Genomic DNA, 12,200 nt, shown 5'->3' with positions numbered 1-12,200 from the left:
CCCTCAAGAGAAATGAGGCATTCATAATGTGGGGGGGAAATAAAAATCATAGAGAGCACCATAAATCTAAGGGACTAACTTGTGGAAATCACATCCTTAAACTGACATAGCTGTGATTAACTGGCAATGGCTTTTACAGTTAGAAAAGTTTTTGGATACAGTTATTTGCCCAGAGAAAGTTTCTGGTGGGGAAGGGAAAAAAAAAAAAAAAAAAAAAAGGGAAAAAAACCAGCAAGTACAAGTATTTAATCAAATCCTTGTTTTGGGGCCGGTGGGATGGAATATGTTGAACAACAAGCCTTGCACATCAAGAAGATTGGTTCTGAATCTGTTCTGATCAGAGAGAATTAACTTTCCAGTAGATGTTTGCTCACATTTTTTTATAAAACCACCCAAAGAATTCAGCAGTCTGTTTAGCAGGGAACTGAAATAAATCGTTGTTCATAACTAAACTCTACTTGCTCAGCTTTCCTAGCAAGTCCAGACAATCTGTGTATATAAAACAATGGTCTCCCCTTTCTTGTATTCAATATATCAAAATTAAAAAGGATACATGCATGTATGTCTAGTCAGAGAAAATCAAAGTCTATTTTTGTGGATGCTGAAGTGTATGTAGACACCTGAATGGCATGGAATCACTTATACTTACTCATGATGGAGGAATAATGCTACAAGTCAAAATAATAGTATCCTTCATCCATCATTTTGCATTTACTTTTGTCACAGGAAACTGTAGAAAGTGAAAAGCAAGCACAATTGTGCCCAAATAAATGTAATCATCCACCAAAGAACACCTTTGTCACTTTGGAGCAAAGATCTTGATCTGGACAAACAGAGCACATCTGCCCAGGATGGCTGTGCCTATGCAAGTGAAATGAACAGGCCCAGCAAGGATAGTGCTGAGCATGAAAGGCAGCTGTTTGGCTCACAAAACTGCTAGAGCGACCTCTTGCACAATTTTACATGAACCCACACACAATTTCCAGTCAGCAGGGACCATGAACCACATCTTTATTGTACCTTTGTTTCTTTCTTTGCATTCATGCATAGTAGAGTTGGCAGGAATATATATGAATAGAAATTCACAGAGCAGATAATGTAAAGGAACAGTTTACACAAAGTAACATAATCTACAGACAACAGAATTTGATCAGAATAGTCAGAATTTCTAGCTTTATCCAATGGGTCAATGATACCCTAAAAGCCAAAATCAAAATCAGTCCTCATTGGGACCAATTCATAAATTGTTGCACTACACCAAGCATCTGCTGCCCAGGCCACTGAGACACCACTTACAAAGACAAAGTAAAATTTTCATAATAAATCTCATGCACACATACCATCAAGTCTTTCAATCCCCTTAAGAAAAGATTTGTTCAAGTAGAAAAACTCAAGACTTGAGGTTTACAAACACAAAAAATCTCCATGGAAAGGAAGCAAATTCCTCTGGTAGCTTATTGATGAAAAAACCCATTTCAAACCAATCTGTGGAAATTGTTCAAGCAGATTAATTTAGGAGATCGGTGACACTCTTTAAAGTAATTAAGACCCCGGTAAGCTTTCCTCATAAAAAATACAGGAAAAGAAGAATATGTGAAGGAAAGACCAGCAATTCAACTTGAATCCTGTTTAAAGACAAAGCTAGAATAACAGGTAGGGAGCATTTTGAAATTACACTGCCAAATTTCCTTAGATGAAAGAAAATTATGACAGGAAATAGTGTTTATAAAACTCTTTAACTTTTAACAGTATCCTTTTGGGCATACCTATTTGGCCACACGTTCTTGTGTGTAGGTTAGTAGTTTGTACACATGCTTTTCATATGGAAGGACTGTAATTTCAATACTTTTTTTTTTACTATTCGTGGCCGCACATTTTTGCATTTTAACTAAAATGTACTCTGTATTGTACTTCAGTGCTCATATCTGATGCTTTTCTAAAGGCTAGCTCTATGAGCGATAACAGCAACAGGAAAGAGACCTGCAATGGATCAGAAATTCAGGTCACATTAGCAGAGATACACAGAATTTGAAGACATTGAACAACATAAAAAACATAAAATTGTCATCTCCCCAACAAGTCCTCTAATTTTTTTGCAATTTTTTGGTAGTGGAAGAGACCACTGGAGACTTAAAAAAAAAAAAGTTATCTTAATAAAGAAGATAAATCAACTCTCAGAAAGACAGAAGTGCCACCTCTCAGGTGTAACAAGGTGTTTAGCAACCACCCAAAGACCTTTGTAAGCAGGGCGTAAAATGGACTGAAAGTTATTGGTACTGTCAAGAGATGCAGCTGAAAAAAAAGCTGAAAACTTCCAAAGCATAAAGTATCTGCAGGAATCTGAAATGAGACTGGTGCTGGAAGACCTTGGGATTTTTGATCATGTACTACTGCTTAGAATGGCAAGCATGAAATCAAAGTTTTCATAAGACAATAAAAAGCCAAGGAGTGGAATAATACAATTTCACACATGTGGAATTCCGCATGAAGCACAACATGCCAGCTACGTGATAACACATACAGAGGAGGAGTGACTGAATTCCCCACAGGCAAAAATTTAAAAGCCTCTAGCAAAATATGTCATTGACAAAAAGTCAGCAAGTTAGATCTACCAAAGCCTACCACATGAGGGTAGTTACAACCTGTTTGTAATACATTGCATTTGTCAGAAGTGTTGTAAACAGTGATATTGTGATCCTTACCATAAGTTCCATTTCAGCTCACATTCCTAGAAATATATGCAAAATTTTAAATATATACTTACTTTTTTTCATCTATATACTTTCAAAATACATTAATCTTTATTCCAATTGGTTTAGCCTCTGACTCCTCTCATCTTTGACCTTCTTCGTACTGAACTAACCTTGGTCAATGGCTGTGAACAGAAATACACCCAAACTCCAAGCTCTTGTCTAGGAGAGATGGAAAGATCAGGAGATGAACTGTTTCTTTCTTTTAAACAATCAGCAAAATTGTTTGCTCAGCAGCTCACATGGGAAGAACGCTCTGATCAGATTTGAAAACCAGCAAGGAAAGTATCAGCCACCTACTCCCTTTCTGGAATATGTTACCCATACAGACTCCATTAGAATATATATAAAATATATGACCAGCTCCTAGGAACTGTCATCTAATTGAGACATTCCTCATTCTGCTTGAGATCCCTAAGAAAGTTTCTAACTACTGCTGTAAATAAACCTGCTACATGCCAAGTATTACTGCCCCTGATATGCTACTAGCCTGAACTATCCAGCTACAGGACAACAGGTTGAAGAAAACTGCTCTTTTTTTCCTTCTTGTTTCTCCCAAACAATGGAAAGCTTTCTCTTTAAAAGTTACAAATTAGAATTGCTTTGCTGATGATAAGCTCTGGCTTTTGTTGAGCAAACCATAAGCCAGGAGTTCCTGTATTTTGTTCCAGACACAATCCCTGGAGACTTGTGCTGTTCTTGCTTCTGCAGCAGTCACTGTTCCTGCTGCTAGTGTAATTCCCACAGCTTCAGCATCTCACAAAATGCCAGTTTTCTTGGAACTGGCTGGAATCCAATAACTGACGCCTTGCACATGGGTTTGCTATAAGCAGTGCTGATGCTAAAAGGGTCTTATGCCCTGTTCAGAGGCTTCAATTTCTGCGTGTTGAACTACACTTCTCCCCCTTAACTGTGAATGGAAAATGTTAGCAACATTCAAGAAAATCTGCCTGAGGGATCTACAATGTAGTCTAATAAAAATGCCAATTTAATATTTTTTTCCAAGTGCTGTTCCTTTTTTCACCTGTTTCGACACTAGGCTTCTGCAAGGGCACTGAGCCCTTTGCTCCATTCCTTAAGTTTTCTTCTGTTCAAGTTGTTTGCACTGTGCTGAGAGCTGGGGCACAGCAAAGTTGTGGCCCTCAGCTACTACTGTCTTAATTTAGTTGATGCAGTTCTATTTAAGTTGCCTCACAGTATTTCAGGAGGACATTTCTTGGAGGGGGCTAAGTCTGTGACCCCTGTGCAAAATTACTTGCTCCAATCTCCACTGCACACTAATTCCAAAAAAGAGAAGTTGGTCAAGTGTGCTACCATGGCTTAATGAAAAGTGTATGCACCCTTTCTGCAATGGTGATATACTCTTAGAAGATACTCTGCCTTTCCTCCTGATAAAAATGCAATGTGTGCATTTGAAAGTAGCTCTTGTGCATTGCAATAATTTTTTTACTGCGGTCAATTACTGTCTGGATTACTGTTCTCTTGGGTCCCACATGGAACTGTTCAACAGGTGAATACAAAGCACCAAAGACCTTCTCAGCAGAACACTTAATATTGGTGCATATTGAGAGAACTTGTGATGCAGCCACTTGGAAATTAACTATGTTAAACCAAAGCAAATATAAATGCTGTCCCTTCTGCTCTCTGTGGATAACAATTCTACAGAGGTCTGAGATTTCCTCACTGATTAAAACTCTTGTGAGTTTGGGAATTACTGCTTCCAAATTTAAAATCCCCCAAATTAGGAAAATCTCTTCCATTAGAGAATTCAGTCTCTACACTTAAATCAAAGGCAAATTATCAGTCATTTAGAGTAGCAATGAAGTATCTTTTGGTCTCTCTATGTATAATGCACTTCACAGCAGTCAAAATAATAGTAAGCACCACTTTGACTCTTTCAATCCAAAATCTGCAATCACAAAATAATAAATTTAAGAAACAAAAGGTAAAACTTTCAGAAGTTGCAAGCTACATCCACCCATATAATTAAAAGGAGCACACAAGCAGTGAAAAAAACAGTACACCCACTGAATTAATACCCAGTCCCACAAATGTCTGCATATTTTATGAGTTGCAGATGTGTATTTATACTTTAAACATAGCCACATTAAAGTATGACATGGTTTGTCATATATTTGCTGTGTTTTCATGACAAAAACAGCTCTACAGAAAAACAGAGTACTTATTTAAAAGCAATTATATAAAGCATCTTGAGACATCTTTATGCATTTTATGATACTGTACATGCAAAATAATTCTTTTATTACAGTTGGGTAACCCATTCAGATAAACACAGCAAGAAAAGCTGCTTTTACTGTTCATCTAAGTGTTTTTAAAAAGATCACTGCAAACAAAAATTACTTCAAAAACATGTGTAAAAGCATGGCATAACTTTTAGATGTCATTGAGATTAGAAAAAGTCAAGAAACTGCTTCAGATGCAGTTTAATTCTTAGATGGCTGTTTTAACTTCGAACAGAGCTCTCAAAATAGTGCCCAAATGCCCAGTACTTGTTGAACAAATTCTGATTTATTGAAGGTAAACATTTACATTGGCTACAACGCTATAGCTATTACAAAGCTGAATAAAAGAGGCTTAAATAGCAATAGAAAGCAAGTGCAGTAAAAAGTGAATAGAGAAAATATTTGGCCTTAGTGATCTTCTGGCAGTATTTACATTATCTCCATTTTGTTAAATATTTGAGTAACTCTAAGGCACCATAGGCTAAATAGCAGGCTGCAGTATGATTTTGTGCACAGAATTTAATAAATTTATTTGGAGAAAAAAAGGCTATAGAGTTAAAAGAAACACTGGCATATTTTATGTTTACATAAAGGAGTGGCTGTTCATTAAAATTAAAAGATACAATATATACTGGGTAAATTCAAAAATTATTTTTAGAACATTAAATGGCTATGTATAAGGACTATTTTTACTGACTTTTTGATAAATGTTTAATGCAATCTTCTCAACAGATTTTCAACACAGTAGATATATTCATCTAAAAACTATTTTTTTTCCCTTTACAAAAGCCTTATGCCTAGTACATATACAAAATCCCAATGCAAAGTGTAATGGGCAGTAATTTACATCATAGCTATTCTGTGGCAGACTGAAACTTAGCAGGAGCATGCACTCAAAATGCTATGGAACAGAAGTTCAAGCTGTCTTATTCCTTCGGCTCTTGTCAGTGGCTGTTGCTGAAGCCAGACAGCAGAAGTACAACACTGACATGCCAGGACAGACAGAGGAGGTCAGTGCTTTCAGACCTGTTTCCAAACACAAACTGGGAAATTCAAACTCCTGGCGACATCCCTGTGCGTTTCACACAGCACGGTGCGCACAGAATGACGCTCTACTTGGAGCAATTTTTCCCGTTTTTATTTATCCCCGTTTATTTATCCCCTTTTATTTATCCCCTTCTGAAGCACATGTCACTCCACTCCTGAGTGGAATTTATTTAAGGAATAAATTCATCTAACTGGACTAAAGATCCTTTCTGAACAACTTCTGGTGCTTCACAGGATCATATCTGCTCTACAAGCAGCAGATCTTGCTCGCTTTACTCAACAGGCTAATCCTTCACCATGAGGTGGTGCTTGTAAGGAAGAAATTGCACAGACACCAGATTAACACCTCAGTATTGCAAATAAAACACCACAGGATGCTGTGTGCCACAGAAGAGAAGAGAATGGGTGGCCAGGGCCATTCCAGCTTCAGCAGCACTGCCAGCAGAGGCTGCACGTGGTGAGTCATGGCTCATACTCTTTGTATCTCACTTTCCCAGAGCCAAGAAAAAAATCTATCTAAATTAATATAATACTTAGGTAACTAGATTCTACTTTTTCATTTGCTTAGGTTTTGAGGTTTTTTTACTATCTCCTTCTAAACAAGGAATGTCTTAATTCAGTTGTTCCCTTTTGCCTTTTTTTTTCCTACTTTGTATTTATCCTTGTAGAAATTATACTAATTGTTTTCACAGTAGTAAGTGATTTATAAGCAAAGTATAATTTATCTATGCACAAATTATTAATCTGGATTGACTTTATATTTGTATTAACAAAAGTATAATCTTAGCATAATTCATCAGATACATTTTCAGTACCAACAGCTATTATGTTAAATCCATTCAGCTTCATGAAGAGTGTTTTCAAGGGCTGTAGAGGAAAAATTTAAGCCTAAAAAATTCCAGTGTCATTGACTGGTTCCTGTAAAACATTAATCAAAATATTACACAATCTTGCCACTTTAGGGTAAGTAATAGGAAGCCAAATATTCAGCTTAACAAAACAGTGTAGCACTGTTGAAGAAAACAGGGCCATGTTGATTCCTATCACAGAAACAGATACCTCAAATTCCTTCATTTAGCCCTTGAATGTTAAATACTTGCCTGAATCTCATGGAAGATTTAAACTCATCTTTCTGGATTCCTTTCTCAATGTTTAAGATATTCAGCAGTATAAATACAGCAATTCATAATTAGGGAGCAACATTAAAGGTCAAACATAATTTTTATGTTCAAACCGTTTCACCATGAGGAGGGCTTGCATTCTGTTGTAAGATGTTGCAAGTAGTTAGAAAGTTATTTACCAAGAACTCCCTTGGTTGCTCCATACTGGGTATGGTGACAGCAATGCCTTAATGGAAATTTCTACCAAGAGAAATGGCAGAGCCTGGGGCTCTACTTGCTTTGATTAAAAGCCATCTGTGGAAAGCCTGCATCTTTTACAGCATGAGTTACAATGATTGGTCCATCACCGATATGTGTGCATGGTAACAGAGGAAGGGAAATGCAAAGGCTTTGGGCATAACATTTGAGGGTCTTGCTCAAATGAGCCTGGAATTTTTATTTTTCATCCCCTGGAATTCATGTTAATGTAAGTTATTTGGAAGTGTTTGGCTACATGCAACTTCCACCTTTGCATAAATACCCAAAGGACAAATCTTTTAAAGAAAATCTTATCCTCAGGCTTTTTCATTCAATTCCTTTGTGATAAGTCTTTATTTCAGCTTTGATATTTCCTGCATAAGGATTATTTATTTTTGAGTAGCAGATGCCAACTGAGCATCCGTCCTTCCCCTCATTTTTTAAAAATAATGTGAACTAAAACTTTGTTAAATAATCTGAGGATTCAAATTCACCTGCAAATAATACAAAGCCTTGGAAGTTACTCATTAATATAATGGCTAAAGAAAAACATGACTGAGTTTCTGGCCAAAGAAATTTGTTCTGGTTCAACTGCTGTTTATCTGTGACACTGGGCTTGTGTCTGCACTGTAGCCTAGTGATACATTTTCAAGTGGCCCTGTTGCCCTGAGCATGGTGCTGCCCCACACTGCCACAGGCTGTATATCCCCATGCTGCAGCTTGGTTCTGCCAGTCCATTTTCCTGCCACGTACTGCGTGGGACCTGAGCTGCTAATGCCACTTTGTCCCTCCAGAACTACCTTTTTGCCTGAAAGGTTTTGCCCTCTTCCACTGGTTTGTAACACCTGTGCTTGCCACATTCTACCTCTTACTCTTGTTCACCATTCCTTAAGTCAGTCACCTCAGCACTCCCTGAGATAGGCACCTTACAACAGCGAGGCCTCCATACAGCCTGGAGTCCTGCTTTCCCCCACACTGTCCCTTACTGTGGTTCATCCATTTAAAACAAACCTCTGAGCAGTCTTAAAATTTGGCAGCGATGTATTTTTCCCTTTGCTGTCCTGGGGTTGTACTTACAATGGCACCATGCATGACCAGTATTACGACCGACCCCACAATGCAAACAGAGGTCGACTCATTAGCTACATTTCAGATTCCTTCCTTCAAGGGTTTCATTTCTGACCCTGCTATAAGCTTGAGGGGATGGGGAAGATGACTGTTTACTTGGCTTCTCCAGTTCACTCATGGTCATGTCTCTTTCCTCCTAGTTTTTTTGTAAGAGGCATCCCAGAGTGGTGGACTATCAGCCCAGCAAATAATCACAGAACACTTTGTGGATTGCTTCCCAATTTCTTTTTGTTAGGCAAAACAGAGTGATTCAGAAACATACGGCAGGACCATTACACAGAGATGGTCATGCCAGGGTTTCAGCTCTACTTCGGAATTATTTTGACATTTAGCAGTCACACAACCTACGGCAGTCCTTATGTAGATGGATGAATTTCAGGAAACCTCTTTGTTTCAGGAAGTTAACCTGTATCCCAACATGAAAGACAAGAGAGTAGCACTTTTCTAATTTAGAGGTCCACCAAATAAGGGTGCAAGTCAATGGAACTAAAAGCAAAATGGGTATATGCAAACAGAATTTGCTTTACAAGTTTGGATATGAGCCCAGAAAAACTAAAACTAAAGCAACTAAGTGTAGAATGCTAAAATACAGCACCAGGTATATGCTCCTAGGCCAAATACCACTATTTTACTTGTAGGGCACGTCAACTGCAGCAAGTAACGCAGGAGCGTAGCATGAACCAGAAAGAAGGAACCACCCATTACAGCATACCTGATTGTTCTGTTTAAAAGAAACAAACACACCTGTGCTCTGTTGTGCTGTTATTTGGTGCTTTAGTATCTTTATTATGAAAGTAACATAAGAGAGGTTTCAGTCTATTTTTGCTTTCTGAGGTGGCTTGTAGTAGTTGCACAGATGGGTAAGCTGAATTGCTCTCCATATTCAAGGGTGTGGTTGATGCTTCAGGATAGCCACCATGAGGGCTGCCAAGGGCATTCAGCAGGGCACAGGGTATGCTTTTTGTCTTGGAGACTGGACCCTTCTCTATCTGTGTTGCCATCCTACTCACTTGGAAAAAACAGTTGTTAATTTAAAAGACAGAGATATTTAAATTGATTTCTTATAGCTTAGAAATTAATTAATAAAACTATTTTACCAAGACAAAATCAGGAGAATTTTGCATTTGTATATATTTTCTGATGCACCAACAATCAACTCAACCATGTAAAAGCCTTAACTCAGCACATACTTTAAAATATGTGGATAAATTTCATCACAGAGCAGTTTCACTGAAGTTAAGATGCAAACATTAAAAAACCTTGTTGATCTAATGAAATTGTAAAATCTAGTATATAAAAACAAAAATTCTAAAAAGGAAATTAACAGCTTTAGGTTTTCCAGGTGTTTCCTAGGCTTGTATAATTAAAAAATGCAACTGAGCTGCTTAATGGGTAAGACAGTGTTCCAGAGAAGATAAAGAAAGCTAAACATATACCGTCACATTCATTTTGCTTTGTTTCACCCAGTAAATAAAAAATGCATTGTTGTCTCACCTTTGAGTTTAAATGCTAACTGCATTTGTGTAAAATAAAAAGAATCAAAGATAGCTGCAGGTAACCATTCTCTTCAATTTTACATGTTCCAGACAACCTTTTATTGTGTTTTAATACGAGAATATTTTACTTATTGCAAAGTATCCTGTATAGTACAGGTGCTCCGCTATAAAATCTTCTCTCTTACTTGTAATTCATTCTAAATTTAAAATATCAGTATACAGTACTAAAACTTCCAATTGAAGTTTAGTATAAAAATATGAGCACAAAAGTCCTTTTTAATGTCTGTTTATTGTGAGCAACCCAAATGCCTGTTTAATTATTAATTGTTTTAGTATAATAATAGACTTTGCACCCCTGCAGTTGCTAATTGATACCATCTCAGGTATTTTGATGAGATACGAAATACTAAGTAAGAAAACAGTAAGTATTCAAATGGTTAATTTGCTTAGTGTAGTAATAATAAATTAGTTTTTTGCATCTTCTTCAGTTCAAAATCCAGCTTTGAGACTGAGGAAGGCTTCACATCAATTAAATAAGAGTGGTCCTTTTAACCAGTAGCAGTTTGATTGCCAATGACTCGAAGAATCTCTTTATGAATGTTTGGTTCCTGTGTATTTATACTTGTATCACCCACTTGACCATCTTCATAACTAAAAAAAAAAAAAAGGTACAGAAAATAATATCATATTAGTGTTTTATTAATCTATGTAGAAATATCAAAAACTCTCATTCTCCAAGTGCTTATTCCATATGTTAGCATGTTTCTACTGAAGTGCTCTGCTGTGCTTCATCTTTCTATACAGATCCTAAATTCTGGAGAGTGGCAGGTGGTAAGGCTGCCATTGTCACTGAAGCCCTGAGGCTGAGTAAGCCACAAAGGGGACAAGTGTTACGTGAAAGAGAAATGCTCACAGCACAGACAGGAAGCCTTTAATGAATTCCTCAGCTTAAATACATACAGCCAAATAGAAATTATCTCTCACAATACATGGACAGACTTACTGTAACATGAAGTAATGCCATTGAATAGGAAAAATTATGAACTCTCTGTTCATTTGTACTAAAACAAGACACCTACTAAACTTTTGATACTAGCTTATCCATACATTTCTAGTACAAGTAAGTACAGTGAAAGATAAAAAATTGAGGAATACTAAACAGAATTAGGAAGAAATGTCTTTTATCTACTTTAATTACAACTACTGGAACATAAGAAACATAAGAAAAAGATCTAGTATAAAGCTGAATGTTTAAGAGAAGCTTTGTACTCACACAAAGAAAAATCTTGTACACACATGATCCGTGTTGGGAACTACCCATATCTCCCCATGTTTGTGCAGATCAGGTGAGGTTATCACTATCAGAGAAAGAATAAATTTCATAGTGATGAAAACATGCCTGGAAAACACTGCTTTAAAAGACTTTGTGTTTTATACATTTTAAATAGTCTTTCAGGAATGTGCAGCTTTCCTCTACATGTCTGTGCTGCAGCGCAGATTTTGAGATGGATGCTAGTACAAAAAGGAAGATGAACTTAATTCTTGTTTCCAAAACACACTTTTCTGAAAACACAGATGCTTGATGTATGCAAATTGTTAAATGGAATTAAAAAATGCATTTATTAAAAACTGAATTTAAAAAGCCATAGGACTGTTAAGGAGGGTCTGAGACATCCAATCAGCATTTAGAACAGATATTTGTGTTTGGTGATGGCTGATCCAAAACCAAGATGCTTAAGACAAAGCCTGAAACTACTATATGGTGAATTTGGGATGTCCAATATTACCAAATACTTAAAACAAGTAGCAATTATGACTCAAGACATTCAAAAACCTTGCCAAAAGTTACTCTATGTATTTGATGATAGGTTGTTTACCAGCACAATGAGAACAACCAAGGAAAGAAAGCTTTTTATTGCTAAATAGAAGCTATACCATCAATCTGCATTTGAAGATAGCTAAGTATATGCATCTGAAGAGCATCCGTCTGGACAAGTTGTCCAGCTGTGGGATGAGCAGGTTCATGGTATGGTGGGTGAAGCACTGGATGAGGGACTGAACCCAAAGGGTTGTAGTGAATGGGGCAGCATCTGGCTGGTGACTGGTCACACCAGTGGTGTTCCTCAGGGCTCCATTCCAGGGCCAGTTCTGTTCTGGGTATTTTTCCACCATCTGGAT

General features: G+C 37.1%; 1 protein-coding gene across 2 annotated transcripts in view; it reads right to left on the bottom strand.

The window, feature by feature from the left end:
- Window positions 1–994: 994 nt before the first annotated feature.
- Window positions 995–12,200, bottom strand: part of PARP8 (poly(ADP-ribose) polymerase family member 8) — a 132,734-nt gene continuing 121,528 nt past the window's right edge. For both annotated transcript variants that reach the window (XM_015653428.1, XM_015653429.1), the window contains 2 exons: window positions 11,296–11,380; window positions 995–10,673 (listed from right to left, as the gene is read on the bottom strand). In XM_015653428.1, coding sequence (XP_015508914.1) covers window positions 10,571–10,673; window positions 11,296–11,380 — 188 coding nt within the window. In that variant the 3' untranslated portion in view covers window positions 995–10,570. The remainder of the gene's footprint in view (window positions 10,674–11,295; window positions 11,381–12,200) is intronic.

Source organism: Parus major, chromosome Z, assembly GCF_001522545.3.
Source record: "Parus major isolate Abel chromosome Z, Parus_major1.1, whole genome shotgun sequence".
Classification (NCBI taxonomy): Eukaryota; Metazoa; Chordata; class Aves; order Passeriformes; family Paridae; genus Parus; species Parus major.
The sequence above is the reverse complement of the archived record's forward strand: the minus strand, read 5'-3'. Positions and strand labels throughout refer to the sequence as shown.